We start from the raw sequence: 19343 nt of genomic DNA, 5'->3' as shown, positions 1-19343 counted from the left end.
TATTCCCTTTGGCCCGGTGAATTTGCTGCCACATCTCCCCGAGAGAGGTGTGTTCATTCAGGTGTGAACACCATTCTAGCCACTTTTGTTCTTTTATTTGTCTGGTCTCTCGATGTACATGTTCCTTGACCTCACAAAGTAAGATCCTGTTGCGGTCACTTGGCTGCTTTTTGTATAGCTTTCTTGTTCTATTGAGTCTATGGTTGAGTTCTTTGACACGTTCGCAATAGTACCAATGATCTTTATGGTGTCCGGTGGACTGTTTTTTCAGTGGGATTCAGTGGTTGGCTGCACTTTGAATCGCTTTGACAAATTCTTGTTCTGCCTGATTAATGTCTTCGGGAAGATCATAGTTTCTTTGCCACTCTGAAATGAGGTTTTGAAATCGGTCCCAGTTTGCTAAAGCAAAGTTCCAGGCTTCAGATGGAGGCGGAGGTGGGGTGGGTAGGTCTAACTGAAGATCAATTTGGACCCCATAGTGGTCGCTTGTGAGTGTGGGCTCAACTGACCATGTTGCTGCATCTCTTAGGCAGGCTGAAACGAAGGTTAGGTCTAATCTGCCTCCTTGGATGTGGGTAGGTTCATTCTTGTTTAGGATTTGTATTTCTGGAAGCTGGTCCAGTAGATGTGTAATGTGTATGCCGGCTTCATTTGTTTTGTTCGAGCCCAGTGCCAATCGATGATGGGCATTAAAATCTCCACAAATGATTGTGTTTGTTGTTGTCGCGTGTTCAAATAACAGAGAGATCCATTTCTGCTTGTGGAGACTTGTACACATTGAACACTTCAAGTTTGTCGTGTCTTAGCTCAATGGTGACTCCCATTACCTCTGTCCCTGCTCCACAATTGGGTGGGCTGGTTATGGATTTGGAGATCAGGTCACATTTTACATAGATTGCATATTTCATTGAACAGTTCGAAGTGTTATATGAACAAGTCGTCAGCTGTCCTGGAAGCTTCCGTGTAGTGTCATTAATCAGCCATTATCCCCAACCACTTGGGCTGGACGGTAGAGCGACGTTTTTTTTGTTATTAATACATTACGTACATCTGCATTAGTTTAGCTACCCTAGAATATATGAAGGGGCACGAGAGACATCTCCCGTCACGCAGGGTGCAGTCGCACCTCCACAGATCTCCAGTATCAGCTCTTGATACTGGTAATGGCTCCAAAGGGCCACCACTTACGGGCTATTCATGCTCGTGCCACCTTTTGGGTGGCTTAATCTTCATCAATCAATATGAAGGGGAGTACAGCTGCCCTAGACTATATGAAGGGGAGTACAGCTGCCCTAGACTATATGAAGGGGAGTACAGCTGCCCTAGACTATATGAAGGGGAGTACAGCTGCCTTAGACTATATGAAGGGGAGTACAGCTGCCCTAGACTATATGAAGGGGAGTACACCTGCCCTAGACTATATGAAGGGGAGTACAGCTGCCCTAGACTATATGAAGGGGAATACAGCTGCCCTAGACTATATGAAGGGGAGTACAGCTGCCCTAGACTATATGAAGGGGAGTACAGCTGCCCTAGACTATATGAAGGGGAGTACAGCTGCCCTAGACTATATGAAGGGGGAGTACCGCTGCCCTAGACTATATGAAGGGGAGTACAGCTGCCCTAGACTATATGAAGGGGAGTACAGCTGCCCTAGACTATATGAAGGGGAGTACAGCTGCCCTAGACTACATGAAGGGGAGTACAGCTGCCCTAGACTATATGAAGGGGGAGTACACCTGCCCTAGACTATATGAAGGGGAGTACACCTGCCCTAGACTATATGAAGGGGAGTACAGCTGCCCTAGACTATATGAAGGGGGAGTACACCTGCCCTAGACTATATGAAGGGGAGTACAGCTGCCCTAGACTATATGAAGGGGAGTACACCTGCCCTAGACTATATGAAGGGGAGTACAGCTGCCCTAGACTATATGAAGGGGAGTGCAGCTGCCCTAGACTATATGAAGGGGAGTACAGCTGCCCTAGACTATATGAAGGGGAGTACAGCTGCCCTAGACTATATGAAGGGGGAGTACCGCTGCCTTAGACTATATGAAGGGGAGTACAGTTGCCCAAGACTATATGAAGGGGAGTACAGCTGCCCTAGACTATATGAAGGGGGAGTACAGCTGCCCTAGACTATATGAAGGGGAGTACAGCTGCCCTATACTATATGAAGGGGGAGTACACCTGCCCTAGACTCTATGAAGGGGGGAGTACAGCTAACCTAGACTATATGAAGGGGAGTACACCTGAGTAGGGAAGATGAGGTCTACAACCGCGTGCGCCATCTGCCAGGTGGCACTCACGTGAGTGGCACCTGGACAGATGGCGCGCAGGTGTCTAGTCCTCAAGGGTTTTGAGGGAATTTCCCGGAAGTTTGGCGCTTGTTGGAGGTAAGTGGAGCGCGCGGTGCTAGTCCTCGGGGTTTTGGGTATGTGGTCAGGAAAGAGGGAAGCCATGTTGTTGGGGATGTAGGAGAGTATGTGGTAGAGTAAGAAAATATAAGGATAAGAGTGGAATATGAGGAAGGAGTAAATGAATATGTATGTGTGTTTTGCGTAGACTTAATCCTGTGTGAGGATAATAGTTTTTGATGATCGTAAGTAAGTAGAGGTTGCGTGTAGATGAGAGGAGTCCCAACATAGTCTGTTATGTTGTTTGGGGTGGGGGAGGGGAGGGGAAGGGGAGGGAGGGAGGGAAGGGTGAGTGGAGCTTCCCCTCGTCGTGAGACTGCTCGGGTCATTTGCGGTTAGACAAACCATTAGCCCCCCTACAGGAAGCCCTAAGTGTGAGAGGATGAGAGAGTAGAGTCCAGCAGGAGGGATGTGTACCATTACCCTTAAGAGTTTTTCAATGTCCGCGGAGGGGTGAGCGTACTGGTCACTGGTTAGAGGGTAACTGAAAAGACTTTTCCAAGTAGTTTGGTTATATCTCCTCAGACACGGCGGAAGTGGTTGGGCATCCATTACCCACTGCGTTTCGCTACGGTCCGCGACTCTCTCTCTGTCTCTCTGTCTCTCTGTCTGCCTCTCTCTCTCTCTCTCTCTCTCTCTCTCTCTCTCTCTCTCTCTCTCTCTCTCTCTCTCTCTCTCTCTCTCTCTCTCTCTCTCTCTCTCTCTCTGTCTCTCTGTCTCTTTGTCTGCCTCTCTCTCTCTCTCTCTCTCTCTCTCTCTCTCTCTCTCTCTCTCTCTCTCTCTCTCTCTCTCTCTCTCTCTCTCTCTCTCTCTCTCTCTCTCTCTTTCTCTCTCTCTGTCTCTCTCTCTCTCTTTCTCTCTGTCTCTCTGTCTCTCTGTCTCTCTGTCTCTCTGTCTCTCTCTCTCTCTCTCTCTCTCTCTCTCTCTCTCTCTCTCTCTCTCTCTCTCTCTCTCTCTCTGTCTCTCTATCTCTCTGTCTACCTCTCTCTCTCTCTCTCTGTCTCTCTGTCTCTCTGTCTCTCTGTCTCTCTGTCTTTCTGTCTCTCTCTCTGTCTCTCTGTTTCTCTGTCTCTCTGTCTGTCTCTCTCGCTCTCTCTCTCTCTCTCCAGATCATTTAATAGTTGGGGAAAGTACCATCATTTCCTTTCTCCTGCTGCCGCTGTTCACGTATCTTTCTCCATTTCACTTAGACTTACGGCACACCAGAGGATTGACGACTAATGTCAATTTTTGAGGCCCCATCACTCTCACCCTTATAACCTTGTAAGGTAACACGACCAATATGATGACATCGTTCTTTGCTCAAATATCATTAATGTAACGTGGACAATATACTAACTTCGTTCTTTGCCCAATATCATTTTAAGAGTAACGAGCAACTTTCTGTCCGATGTCTGAATAATGAAATGTAAACCATGTTTAACACCATCCAAACACAATAAAAGATTAGCACAAGCTTGTTTAGTTCTTGTAACACATAACGTAACGTAAGCCTTTATTCGACAACTGATAGACATAGCATAATATAGCTTCATATTCACGGTGGTAAAACAAACATACACATCACGGTCAGTCCTCGCTTTACCTCAAACGCGCCGTTCATTCTCTCTCCATTAGGCGAGTAAACATATATACGACAATATGGAAAAACACAGTCTTGACACTATTATTAAATTGACTTGTTCATTATCCCCGAGTTCAAGGCTGTCTCTCTTAAGACCTACATCATCCAATGTAAACACCAATCGATGAGAATAAGACCGGGTGAGTCGATAGTGAAATAGCTCTGGACTATGTCTATTTTCAGTTCTTGTAACACAGTCAATGTAGCGTAATGGGAAACCAGTCTTTCTACTGCCTACATAAATAGCGTTTGAAAATGTATGCAAGTCTAGACAAACTCCTATCGCCCCTACATTCTAACACAAATAAAATATTAGCACACGATTGCATCGCATTATATCATCATTAAGTAACGTGGAGATCAACTTTCTGGCTGTTGTCCGAATATCATTATTGAAATGTGAACTCCATTTAGCCAAACACAATATCTCCATTACATCTCATAGCATATGAATATTACGGTATACCAGTTTTAACCCTCTATAACACAATGTAACGTAACGTAACGCAAATCAACTTTCTACAGACCAAATATCGTTTTTAAATGAAAGTATGACTTAGTCCATCTTCATTACATCTCTCACCATATAAAATATTGGCGTCTACCCCTTTTAGCCCTCTGTAACACAATGTAACGCAACGTAACGTAACGCAAATCAACTTTTTGCAGTCCAAAATGTCATTTTGAAACGGAAAGTGAGGGATTAGTCCTTATTCATTACATCTCTCACCATATAAAATATTGGCCTCTACCCCTTTTAGCCCTCTGTAACACAATGTAACGCAACGTAACGTAACGCAAATCAACTTTTTGCAGTCCAAAATGTCATTTTGAAACGGAAAGTGAGGGTTAGCCCATCTCCATTACATCTCTTACCATATAAATAATTGATGTCTACCCCTTTTAGCCCTCTGTAACACAATGTAACACAACGTAACGTATCGCAAATCGACTTTTTGCAGTCCAAAATGTCATTTTTAAATGAAAGTATGACTTAGCACATCTCTTACCATATAATATTGACCTCTACCAGTTTTAGCCCTCTAACACAATGTAACGTAACGCAAATCAACTTTTACAGCCCAAAATGACATTTTTAAATAAAGTAGGACTTAGTCCATCTTCATTACATCTCCTTCCATATGAATATTACGGTCTACCAGTTTTAGCCCTCTGTAACACAATGTAACGTAACGGGGAAAATCAACTTTGTCGGATGTGCAAATAACGTTATTGAAAATGTCATCCATGTTTAGCCATTACATCCAAACACAAGAAAAATATTACCACTTTCTTGAGAAACTTATATGTGGAGATCATATCTCCAGAGTCCACACAATAAGCCACACATCACACATCTTCTGTTTTCAAATCGCAGCTCACATCTAATTTAATGTTATTTTTTTTTTTGCAGAAACTACGTTTTTGAGAATATGCTCAATGTCGGCAATTACTATTCGTATCATCATCAATCTCCTTTCAGTCAACAAATTCACATTTCATATCGCGTGTGTAGATTAGAGAGAGAGAGAAGGCAAACATAGCTTGCAGCTAGTCAAAACTTATCATAACAGATATGATTTCACAGAGTTTTCAACCTTTGCCAGTTTTTCAATGTTTTCTCTTCACTCGTGCTAAGTGAGTCAGACAAAAATGTGACATTTCATTTCATTATTAGCCATGCAATATGCTATTAGCTAGGTAGTCAAAACATATAACAAGCATTATTTCACAGGAATTTTTTCTAGCAAATATGCTTCCTTTAAGCAGTTCAACACATCAAAGACCAGCAGCCCGCGAAATTCCCTTTAGTCAATAATCATCCTTTACAGTATTTCTTGACTAAAATAGCACTCCAAAACATAAGTGGTCATTTTTATTCTCACTGTCGCACTATAGTCAATAATTTGTTTCGCAGAGTGACAAGTTATGCATAGTGACGAGATTTCATGGTGTGCATAGTTTAAGAGAGTTCACACTGTATTAATTACGGTCATGAATATCTTATGTTATGTTTTTGAAGATCATCACTTCTTATTTTTATCATTTTCTTGCCCCCCAGCTTTACAGTCTTCTCATATTCTTTTTCAAATAAAGTTTGCTTACTGTTTTCCAGTAGATCGGCTTCACATTACATATATTAATCAATTTTCAAATTCAGTTCAGTTTCTTTTCAATATCGCAGCTTTGCTGCCCCCATGCCCGTATCTAGTTCAAGACCTCTTATTATCAATGTCATTAATAGGGATATCATCAACCATGTATTGAATGTCTCAGACATTCAGTTAACAACGTAGTAAGTGTTTAATGAACGTGAGTATCACTTCATGTGCGCTCATTTTAGTTTAGTTTTAAGTTTTCCATCTTGAATTAATACTACTATTAGATAGGTCAGACATTCAGTTAACATCTCAGTAAGTGAAAATATCTTCATGTGGGCTCATTTTTAGTTTAGGATAAGGTTTTTCCATCGTGAAATACTATTATCAGTAACCAGGTATTGGATGACACCACCATTCAGTTTACAACTCAGTAACTGTTTACTGAACATTGTTATCCATCCATGCAACCTCATTTTTTAGTTTTAAGTTTCTACATCGTAAAAAATAAAATATTACTATCACCAGCCATGTATCGGATAGCTCAACCATTTAGTTTACAGCTCAGAAACTGTTTACTGAACATAGACATCCCTCCATGCGAGCTCATTTTTTAGTTTAAAGTTTCTCCATCGTAAAAAATAAAATATTACTATCACAAGCCATGTATTGGGTGGGTCAACCATCCAGTTTACATCTCAGTAACAGTTTACTGAACATAGATATCCCTCCATGTGACCTCATTTTTAGTTTAAAGTTTCTCCATCGTAAATAAAAATAAAATATTACTATCACAAACCTTGTATTGACCAGCTCCGGCATTCAGTTTACAACTCAGTAAGTGTTTACTGAATGCAAAATCGTTACATGTGTGGTCATAAGGTTTTCTCATCGTGAAATACTATTATCAGTAACCAGGTATTGGATGACACTACCATTCAGTTTACAACTCAGTAACTGTTTACTGAACATTGTTATCCATCCATGCAACCTCATTTTTTAGTTTTAAGTTTCTACATCGTAAAAAATAAAATATTACTATCACCAGCCATGTATCGGGTAGCTCAACCATTCAGTTTACAGCTCAGTAACTGTTTACTGAACATAGACATCCCTCCATGCGAGCTCATTTTTTAGTTTAAAGTTTCTCCATCGTAAAAAATAAAATATTACTATCACAAACCATGTATTGGGTGGGTCAACCATCCAGTTTACATCTCAGTAACAGTTTACTGAACATAGATATCCCTCCATGTGACCTCATTTTTAGTTTAAAGTTTCTCCATCGTAAATAAAAATAAAATATTACTATCACAAACCTTGTATTGGCCAGCTCCGGCATTCAGTTTACAACTCAGTAAGTGTTTACTGAATGCAAAATCGCTACATGTGTGCTCATTTAGTTTAAAGTTTCTCAATCTTAAAATATTACTATCATCATCAACCATACTATCATCAACACCGTATCGGGCTGTCGGACATTCAGTTATCCACTCGGTGAGTGTTTAATGAACGTCGAAATCATTTCCTGTGTGCCCATTTTTTACTTGAACCCGTCTCCACTCCAAACCAGTCAGGACCTGCGGTGCTGACTCGGACCGCAGGTCTACTCAGGTTTGAGATCTACTCAAACCACCCCTGATGATGGGGAGAGTTTGCTGCCGTCTGCGCTGAGCAGCCTCGACAACTAAGGTTACGTCCTCCTGACACTGCACCACCTCCAGAAGTAGGAGAGTGCCTGGTGGAGAATGTCATCACCTCTGTGTTTACCGGCGGCACACACACCTGCTACAACGGCACCTTCCTCCAAGCAACAGCCCTGGGGGTACAGCCTCAACTTGGTCAATGGTTTAAACTTATCCAACGACTGTATCGTTTTTTCAACTCACTACATCAACAGACCGGCAATCAGCATTGTAAACAAGACAACACACAATCTTACTACTATATTGACGGCCAGTTAACAGTTTAACAACTGAACTACGGTCACTTCCCTGAGAGACAGTGAACAGTAAAGTGTACCTAAAGGAGTGGCGTCTCCAGAAGAGCGATACAAACTACGAGACAGAAACAAGTAACTCCATCTATTGGTCTCAGGTGCCATTAACAGACCGATACACCCACCCTCGACAGAGTCCAGCGAGTCTTCTGTCTCGGGTGAATATTGGTGTGTTACTTAAGCTTTAATGTTTGTTAATATATATATATATATATATATATATATATATATATATATATATATATATATATATATATATATATATATATATATATATATATATATATATATATATATATATATCAAACTGAAAACTCACACCCCAGAAGTGACTCGAACCCATACTCCCAGAAGCAACGCAACTGGTATGTACAAGACGCCTTAATCCACTTGACCATCACGACCGGACATAATGAGGTGATAGCCGAGGCTATTTGAACCACCCCACCGCCGGCACTCGGATAGTTATCTTGGGCATAGCATTTTACCAAATCACCTCTTCCCGGCAACCTCTTCACCTCTTCACTTCTCTTGTTCGCATATATATATATATATATATATATATATATATATATATATATATATATATATATATATATATATATATATATATATATATATATATATATATATAATCATTGTTCTGATATTGCATATAAATATTCAAATAAGTAAAATTTTAAGTTTTAAGTAAAATATATACAAAACACAAACTACTAGGCTACTAGGCGTTTACTAACAATGGGTGTTTGATCAATGGCTTAAAACTTTTCAGCCTTGAGAGGAGTATTAACACCTCCCCCCCCCCATCTACAAATAGCTTACTGATCAACTATTAAGTAAACTCTAGGGTGTATTCACCCCCCCTGTGTATATAACCCCCTTGCCCTTGTGTGTGTATGTTGTGTATTGATACTTGACAATATTCAAATGAGATTTACAAGATTTAGCTTCACATTCTATTATTTACAAGATTTTAAATACTAGGCTATGTATTCTCTCAAACCCAATGTACCTTCTTGTATATAAATAAATAAATAAATATATGTTGATTCTGGATGTGTGAACAATTTAGTCCTCGGTGTTGATCTTGGTATATATATAATAAATAAATTGATTTATATATTTATTTACATGTGTGTGTGTGAAGATACAACGACCCATTGTGTGGGGGAAAACCGCCTCGTGGGATTTATTAATTTATTTACAATTTATTACTTTACATTAATTTATATAGAATTTATTTCTTACATTAATTTATTTGTTTCGATAGTGGACTGTATAAGTTTATTCCCACAAATCGTTTCCTACACAAGCTGGGTGGGGGGGGGGGGCGGGTTTATTAATGTAATAGTCTATCAATCAGAATTATCGATTGGTAGACAATTCACTACAATGTTACTAGGTGTTAAGACTACATATGCTAGTAAATACTGGGGAAGCCTTATCTGATAAGAAGGCTTCAGCATTTTGTTGGTGTAGAGTAAGTGTGTAGCCCGCTAGTCACGTGGTCAAACAGCAGCAATATTAACTGCATATTGTATGGAAAGTTAGTAATGTGTCGGTTTTTCCGATACATTGCATTTCTAGCCACATTTTAGGTAGGATATTTCAATGTACGTTACTCTTATTTATTTGTATGTAAACAAAGTAATTAGGAAAATTTGAAAAATATACAAATCACTTTTTTATATTATTTTATATTGTTTTGTCTATAATAAATGCTTAACATTGTGTCTTGGCATTTCTTTAATGATATATTTGTTTTTAAATAAACTGATCTATAAACAAATGTTGTGTATGTGTTTATTCATTATGCAGGAAATGTCATTTGCAAGGTGAAATATGATATATTGTTGATAAAAGAGTTTCAAGGTCCACCATTATTTAAACAGACTTAACCATTGGAGTGCGCAGTTAATACTAATACTAATAATATAACTTGTTGCCAGAGATACTTGTTGCCAAGTCGTATTGCAGCTGTGACACTGTCTGTTAGACAACCGAGATTGTTACTCTCCCCATGCAAGTGTTTTGTTTGACACACTTCATTGTGTCAAACAACAGACCTATTGCTAGTTCATGTTTGTACTCTTTATATGATGCTGTTGGATCTTGGATTTATCCCAGCGTAGCTAGTCCGGTTTAACCTGTCATTAGAGAGATGAGACTAGGAGGGGGAGATGAGGAAGAAATGAGACTGCGAAAGAGAGATGAGTAAGAGAGTGAGAGCTAGATAAGTAAGGGAGGGAGAGATAAGTAAGGGAGGTTCAGAGAAGAATGAATCTTCTTGATTCACAAACCATATGTGTTCGCTGAAGTGTGTCTTCTGGTGCTCCCACAGTGAGAGATAAGTCTTGCCCCTCCCACCAATGACAGTACTCCCCCTCCCCATGCAACACCCCGGCCCTCCCCCACCGGGGTAGAGTGGCAGGCCAGTATATAACCATGCACGACACTGACCTCAGCACCACACCAGCCCTCAGAAGCCACCGTTCACCCCTCCAGCACCTGTGGAGTCCAGGTGGGTCTGCTTAGTGTCCAGGTGGGTCTGCTTATAGTGTCCAGGTGAGTCTGCTTATAGTGTCCAGGTGGGTCTGCTTATAGTGTAGCTATAAGCTACTGACTCAGTAGCTACAACTGAGCTACTGAGCCAGCCTTAAAAATGGAAGGATCCCAAGGCAACTAACCGCTACCCAATGGAACATGCCCTTCCCGGAGCATCCACTTGAGCACTGGAAAATAAGGTGATCCACGCCCTGAGTCATATGAACTGTTTACCACACTAACTATGGATGTAACGGGGAGGATTTACTGGGCCCCAATCCTTAACTGTAGCCTCTGTTCATCCAGGTTGTGAATAGGTACCTGGTTGTTAAACGATTTGGCGGGTCGTATTCCAGGGAAAATTAGGATTAAGGTCCTGTCCGAAACGCTATGCGTGCTAGTGACTGTACAAAAATGTAAGAACTCTTGTTTATATAAATAAATAAAATATAAATAAATAAATAAAACATTTCACATGCGGCTCCTAATGCCCAAGGTGAATAAAATCACGTCACCCCTCCCTCTATACCTACTCATGTCTACCCTCCTCACACTTCCTCTACCTGGTCCAGTCACACTCACTATTTTTTGTTTTACCTCCCTTCACGTATAAGTATGTATACTGGTGTATAATTATCAACATGTGTGGTGAACAAGTGTATATACTCGGGTCTGTATTGTCATACAGCATATCACTCACATACACAGATATAGCCACAACAATCCTCTACGTCCCCTCCCCCACCCCCTCCAAGTCACAGCTTTTGCATAGATTATGTTGTCATAAGGAATTGGTACAGTGGTTGCTTCCTGCATCCAGATACATTGTGTGGTTGCGTGTCGCGGTGGAGGTTCAGTATGGCGCCAACTGCAGCCCCGGATTCTTTGTCTGGTGTTGCCTGCGTCTTGGATCAAGTTCAAGTTCAAAAATTCAATAAAATTCAAATGTTTATTCAGGTAAAGTACATACATACATTGATACAAATACAAATATTGATGAATTTACAAATATTGGTGATACAAATATTGATGAATTTACAGATAGAGCTAATACATACAATGCCTAAAGCCACTATTACGCAAAGCGTTTCGGGCCGCTCAGTTTCAGGTTTCGTTAAGTATGTCTATTGAAACAAGAACAAATACATTTCAAAGGGATAGAGTAGCTTAGGCTATTTCTCCCCCCCCCCCTATCCTGGATCTTTTCTTCTGAGAAGCGGCGCAGTGGAACGCTTTGTTATGCGCGTGAAGATGCGCACAATATCGTACATGTTAACTATACAGATTTCTCAATCGTAACCAATAGCTTGAACGTGGGTTATTATATGTCGTCCGGTATCATACGCTCCTACAGCTGTATTTGGTCAACTGCGTAGTCAACCCTTGAGTCATACCGAATGGTTATTATCCCTGTGGTTGTGACCTTTGAGCTGTGGTTTATGACCTGAGCAGTCATAAACTGGTATTATCCCCCACGGTAGTCAGTGATTATCAAAACAAGGCACCAAGGCGGGGGAATTATGTAGCCCCCCTCCCCTCCCATCTTAGTGACCAAGAGTCATACCTAAAATTCATTGGTAGACATTGACATTGGTAGACCTATTAAACATTGATAGACGCGTTCAATTCAACTCTTGTAACAATGCATTTCGTGTACTCTGATCCAAACTAAATTAGCAGCCTGACCTATACCCAGTATAAGCCAATATTCCTCGATACTACCTAAGTAAAATTTGACTGATATTAAATAATAACTTTAGTAATCATTCAAAAAATCCCCAATGACTCAGCGAATGAAGAAATAGCTTAGCCTACTCGGCCACGGCGACCCTTGCTTACTGAAACCATGTTATACGGCTTAACTAAACCATGCCGGACGACTCAACCAAACCATGTGTGACAGCTCTGTCTAAACCCTGTGTGACAGCTCTGTCTAAACCATGTGTGACAGCTCGGTCTAAACCCTGTTTGACAGCTCTGTCTAAACCCTGTCTGACGGCTTTGTCTAAACCCTGTGTGACAGCTCTGTCTAAACCATGTGTGACAGCTCTGTCTAAACCCTGTGTGACAGCTCTGTCTAAACCATGTGCGACAGCTCTGTCTAAACCCTGTGTGACAGCTCTGTCTAAACCCTGTGTGACAGCTCTGTCTAAACCCTGTGTGACAGCTCTGTCTAAACCCTGTGTGACAGCTCTGTCTAAACCCTGTGTGACAGCTCTCTCTAAACCCTGTGTGACAGCTCTGTCTAAACCATGTGTGACAGCTCTGTCTAAACCATGTGTGACAGCTGTGTCTAAACCATGTCAGACGGTTCTACCCAAAACGTATGACGGACACACATCAGAAAATAATGGAAATGGTGTCACGGTCCGCCCTGAACCATTATAAAGTCGTTTACAGAAAGAGCGGCAGAGAAAGGCAGCAGAGTGAGGTGTAGAGCGAGAGGTTCACGAGCTGAAAATTGTATTGAATGCCATTTAGATAAAGTATTATGGATGATAACCTCTGGTTGACAATAGGTTGAACAAACTGGCACTTAAATGCCTGCTTTGAATGGCTTTAGCTTAATGTTAAGCTCAGTGAAATAGTCTGGCTTTGCTAAAACAGCTTTTATTGTTATGTTGTGGGTTCGATATCTGCCCTACAAGGGGTAAAGTGCCTGGTGATGTTCAGTCTGCACACAATTGGGAATAAGTTGTATAACCAATTTTATACAGTTTAAACAATTTAAAAATAATTTAACCGAATTTAAATTTAAATTTAATTTAGTACTTGTGATAAGTGTTGTCATTACCACACGAGAAGTGGGCAGCTGTGTTGTGTTGGACGTGGCTGTGAGGAACCAGGTGGTGGTGCTGCAGACGAACGCAAGTCGCAGCCTACACAACACGGTTCACTCACGGATTTTAAAACACGAGAACTTACCAAACCTAACTCAACCTAACTCAACTCAACTTAGCCTAACCCAGTCTAACCTAGCCTAACACAACCTAAACTAATCCAACCTAACCTACCTTAACCCATCCTAATATAGCCAAGCCTAAACAAGTCAAACCTAACCTAACGTAAAAATTACGTAAGTTAACGAAACCTAACCGTCCCTACGATAGCCTAAGCTAATGTATCCAAACCGAACGGTTTTGACCATCAGAAAACGGATGTTGTCGAAACGTCTTGTGGATAGACCTTGATCATATTCCTAGACCTGTCTTAGGGAGGAGAGATATAACTCAGTACCTCCAGTGCCGAGAGGCAGGATAACGAGAGGCTTTCACTACCAAACCAGTCACAGACCAGTCACAGGTTATAAGCATCACCAGAGGGGTAACGCGCATATCGTAAGATAATATTTCCAAGTGCTTCACACTGAAAACAAACGTGAAAATGCAGGCGATGAGTCACAATAACGTGGCTAAAGTAGATCATATCACTTTTTCACTTTCAAATGTGAAAAATTGAATTAACAAAAACTTGCCTTCTTCTCTTGCGCATCCGGCGGCGGGACCGTCTAGGCGGTCTACGTACTCTACTTCGGTTTCTTCCGCTTTCACGGTGGTTCCTATATAGAAGGGGTGACGCCGAGGAAAATAAAGACTCGCGTCCCTACCAAAACAAAAATAGACCACTATCTGGCGGAGGAGGTGGTTTACCTTGCCTCTCTTTGTTATGCGACTTCTGTCGACCACCTCCGGGAGCCGCCGTTTTCGTTTCTGCCGTTTTTGATTTAGTGATTCCAGAGTTTATGCGGCCCCGGAAGCAGGGGAATCGTTCCCCTACTGACATGGAGTATTTGATATGGGAGGCCTATAAGCACAAATATCCTCTGTATAAGTTTCCTGAGAAATATTCGCCTCCCGTTGAGGTTTGTTCTCCTGTCCAGTAATTTATTTTGTTTGCTATGTGTTGTGAGGTTGTATCCGGTTGTGTACTTGGATGTGCATGGGGTGCGGTTGTGTGTGTGTGTGGGGGGGGGGGGGGAGCGGGTTTTTGTTCCCGGTTCCTGCATGTTCCGATGCGCGTTTGTATGTTGAGTGTTTGTATGGCCCTGCCACACAACACACAAGGACCACACAACACACAAGGGCCACACAACACACAAGGGCCACACAACACACAAGGACCACACAACACACAAGGGCCACACAACACACAAGGGCCACACAACACACAAGGGTAACACAACACACAAGGGTAACACAACACACAAGGGCCAAACAACACACAAGGGCCACACAACACACAAGGGCCACACAACACACAAGGGTAACACAACACACAAGGGCCACATAACACACTGGGGCCACACAACACAACAAGGGCCACAAAACACAACAAGGGCCACACAACACACGAGGGCCACACAACACACGAGGGCCACACAACACAACAAGGGCCACACAACACAACAAGGGCCACACAACACACGAGGGCCACATAACACACGAGGGCCACACAACACACGAGGGCCACACAACACACGAGGGCCACATAACACACGAGGGCCACATAACACACGAGGGCCACACAACACACGAGGGCCCTGCCTGTTTTTGTTCCTATTATCATGCATTGCAGATGTACAGTTGCAGAGTGCTCCTGGCAGTATGGGTTCGAGTCTCTTCTGGGGTGTGAGATATATATATATATATATATATATATATATATATATATATATATATATATATATATATATATATATATATATATATATATATATATATATATATATATATATATTGTGATTTTATTGGATGAACCATAGATTGGTGGGGGGGAGGAGGTTGTATTGTGGGACAGTTGCTTAATTTAGAAACTGTACTTGTGGTCGATCTCGAACCCATTGTTGATGTGACGACTTATATTGAATTTTGTAACTAGCTCATCAGGATTGTAACTTGCTTAGCTAAATGAATTGTGGGGTTCAGTCCCTGAGCCCATTATGTGCCTCTGTAACCCTTTCCACTACCACCCACAAGATGGGTATGGGGTGCATAATAAATAACCTAAACTAACTATTGTGTGATAATTATTAATTATTTATATTATTATTATAGTATTTATTATAATAATAATTATATATAATAATATTTTTATATTTATTATAATAATAATTGTTGTATTTAATAATTATCACTCTTCCTTCTAATTTTTCTTGAAGGAGGCCGGCCTCCGGTGAAAGAGGGTTGTGATGATCTCTGTCAGGAACCCGTAGGTGCGGGACCGGGACGTTCAACTTCCCTGGGGTCGTGCGGCCCAGCTCTGCTTCAGGCGGCTGGGGTCGTTCATACCCTTGCTGGGGGTGGTTCTTCTCCGGCCCCGACCACGGCGGTCTCCGGGTTTGGAGTCCCTGTGCCTTTTTTTCACCAACTTCGAGGTCATCCCCGGAACTCACAGTTCCTGCGACGGCGCTGGAACCAATCGCATTGGCGTTTGCCTTTCCATTGGAGACTTTCAGCGCCGTGGAGAGGGGGGACCTGCGGCCTGGGTAACAGCTTCTCCGTATTAACCTACCCTGGCTTTATGCCCTCGTGAGGCCTCTCCAGACTAACAACCAGAGCGCAACACCATAGTCTTCTGAGACTGATGGATGCCTACTACTACTATATATTGTACCTAATAGCCAGAATGCACTACTTAGTCTACTATGCAAACCCTGGTTTGTCTAATAAGCAGAGGTTTTCCTAAAGATCTTATGAAATAATATAGCTTTCCATTATATTTTATATGATTAAACGTATTTTTAATTTGAAACTAACATAGATATACGACCAAAATTACCTAACCTATCATAACCTAAATTAACATAACTAAGAAATATTTCATGTTCTTTATTAATATGATATAGTAATATTATATTAAGAATATAATATATTATATTAAGAACTATATTATCTTAATATAATATAGTAATATTATATTAAGAACATAAGAAATGTTCTTATTAGGTTAACCAAACATAAGTCAGTAATTCGTGTACTAAATATTATATAATATTATTTGGAATAAACCAATTTGGAAACAAATATTTGAAAATAACGAAAATCATTCTGCATTTTAGGCCAAGTAGTGCGGTGCGACATATATATATATTTTCCAAGGAAGGGTGGAGAGAAGAAGTTCAATAGACTCAGACAGCCACCTTTCCCCGATACATTTGGAAAGGGCCATTGATGCCGACTCCTTTTTAATGGGAGTAGAGGAGATAGACCTCGAAGTTCCCACTCTGGGCACATAGCCAACATTACTCACCCTTCAACGCTGGATGAGACTAGGTCCAAGCGTCTGGCTCCCCCCCCACCCTTGAGCAGAAAAAAACATTCTCTCTTAAATACATATATTTATATAATTCAACATAATTGATTTGACTCAAAATGTGATATATCTCTTGTGCGACACCACAGGGTTGTTCAACAACGTGGCTACGTATCTTAACAGCAGACGATTTTCAATGGACAAATGGAGGCCATCCAGTACGAGCCCGAGTGTCTGGTGGTGGTGGGCCTCAGGAAGCACACGGGCGCCCCACAGCCCATAGTACAGGTCCCTCAACGTCGCCATCCTCAATGTTATATGGAAGATTGTCTCTGGTGGATGATGATTCTAGTGGATGATGTGTCTGGCGAGTGATGATTTTGGTGGGTGATGTGTCTGGTTATCTTGAGGTTATCTTGAGATGATTTCGGGGCTTTTTAGTGTCCCCGCGGCCCGGTCCTCAACCAGGCCTCCACCCCCAGGAAGCAGCCCGTGACAGCTGACTAACACCCAGGTACCTATTTTACTGCTAGGTAACAGGGGCATAGGGTGAGAGTAACTCTGCCCATTGTTTCTCGCCGGCACCTGGGATCGAACCCAGGACCACAGGATCACAAGTCCAGCATGCTGTCCGCTCGGCCGACCGGCTCCCAACATACCAACTACTCATCCTTATACAGGGAAATCTCTCCATATCACAACACAATAAGAAGTCAAGTTTAACCTCTTATCGTGAGCACCATTCCCGATCAGACAAATTGCATTTTGTTAAAGATAAAGATTTTATTCATCTTTATTAATATATTAGCAAATATGCTACAATATTCTATTACATGATAAATATCTACTGACAAGTACATTATCAAACAAACATATCAGGTGACACTAAAGACAATCCTTACTGAATGACCCACACTTCACCTCCTCGTGTACACCACTTTAACTATCCATTATGCTAGTCAATGCCTTTAAATTTGACGACCCAAAATGATTTTGAATCGGTCTCCCCTGACAATCTCCATCCAATTCCACGGCAATCTCTATGCAATCCCATGACAATCTTTATGCAATCCCATGACAATCTCTATGCAATCCCATGGCAATCTCTATGCACTACCATAGCAATCACTATACACTCCCATGGTGATCATTACAGAATCAATCATACCCACATATCACCCACGTTCTCCTACAATGATTCGATCTAATAGGTTGTTATCGACACATCTTGGATGGAGAAAGGGACCGACCTCCTTATATCTAGTTCTTCCTCCATTCCCACCTTCATGGCACCTTGCTACACATTCAGACCTCAGAGGTAATCAGTAATTTTAATTACTTGAAAAACGTGCCAAGCCAATATGACTTTATTGGTAATCAATAAATAAAAGAAACTACAGTATAATATACACTTTAAACCGAGATCTACAAGGTCTTATAAATAGAACATTTTTCTCGCCTACATAAATCTCATCACACAAGAAAAAACAAGTAAATGTAACCAAGAGAATCCACAATTCTAATTTATTATAATTAGAAATTATAACATTACTGGAATACCAGATTTAATCCAACTAACTGCCAGCTTCTTAACCAAGGCTGTAGCATCTCTCTCACTCTAATTCATCCAAGAACTTCTCCTGTTTAACGGAATATATAGCATAGCCATAGATGCTGAGAGCTGCCAGTCCTAAGCTTGAGCCCACAATAATGTTGTTTCGTCTCAACCTGGCTAGCTTCTGTACCCGCTCCAAGTTCTGATTTTCGACGAGCCTCATATAGTCAAGCTGAGCTCGGCTCAGATTTGGCGAGTCACGCTCCAAGTTCAGTTTAGTCATCTGTTTGCCATCTCCAGCCATCCTGCAGGCAGATCAACAACAACCTGGTGGATGTTGTGTCTGGTTGGTGATGAGTCTGGTGGATGATTTGTCTGGTGGATGATGATTTTTGGTGGGTGATGTGTCTGGTGGATGATGTGTGGTGAGTGATGTGTCTGGTGGGTGATGAGTCTGGTGGATGATGTGTCTGGTTGGTGATGATTCTGGTGGATGATGTGTCTGGTGAGTAATGATTCTGGAGGGTGATGATACTGGTGAATCATGTGTCTGGTGGGTGATGATTCTGGTGGATGATGTGTCTGATGGGTGATGATTCTGGTGGATAATGTGTCTGGTGGGTGATGATACTGGTGGGTGATGATTCTGGTGGATCATGTGTCTGATGGGTGATGATTCTGGTGGATAATGTGTCTGGTGGGTGATGATTCTGGTGGATGATGTGTCTGATGGGTGATGATTCTGGTGGATGATGTGTCTGGTGGATCATGTGTCTGGTGGGTGATGATTCTGGTGAATGATGTGTCTGATGGGTGATGATTTTGGTGGATAATGTGTCTGGTGGGT

General features: G+C 41.5%; 1 protein-coding gene across 1 annotated transcript in view; it reads right to left on the bottom strand.

Moving 5' to 3' along the window:
• Positions 1–18800, bottom strand: part of LOC123751507 (putative ammonium transporter 1) — a 39977-nt gene extending 21177 nt beyond the window's left edge. The window contains exon 1 of the mRNA XM_069322853.1: positions 18559–18800. Within this exon, the coding sequence (XP_069178954.1) occupies positions 18559–18800 (242 nt within the window). The remainder of the gene's footprint in view (positions 1–18558) is intronic.
• Positions 18801–19343: the final 543 nt, after the last annotated feature.

This window comes from Procambarus clarkii, chromosome 11 (genome assembly GCF_040958095.1).
Source record: "Procambarus clarkii isolate CNS0578487 chromosome 11, FALCON_Pclarkii_2.0, whole genome shotgun sequence".
In the NCBI taxonomy this organism is placed as follows: Eukaryota; Metazoa; Arthropoda; class Malacostraca; order Decapoda; family Cambaridae; genus Procambarus; species Procambarus clarkii.
Note: the sequence above shows the minus strand (reverse complement) of the source record. Positions and strands in the feature narration are given on the sequence as shown.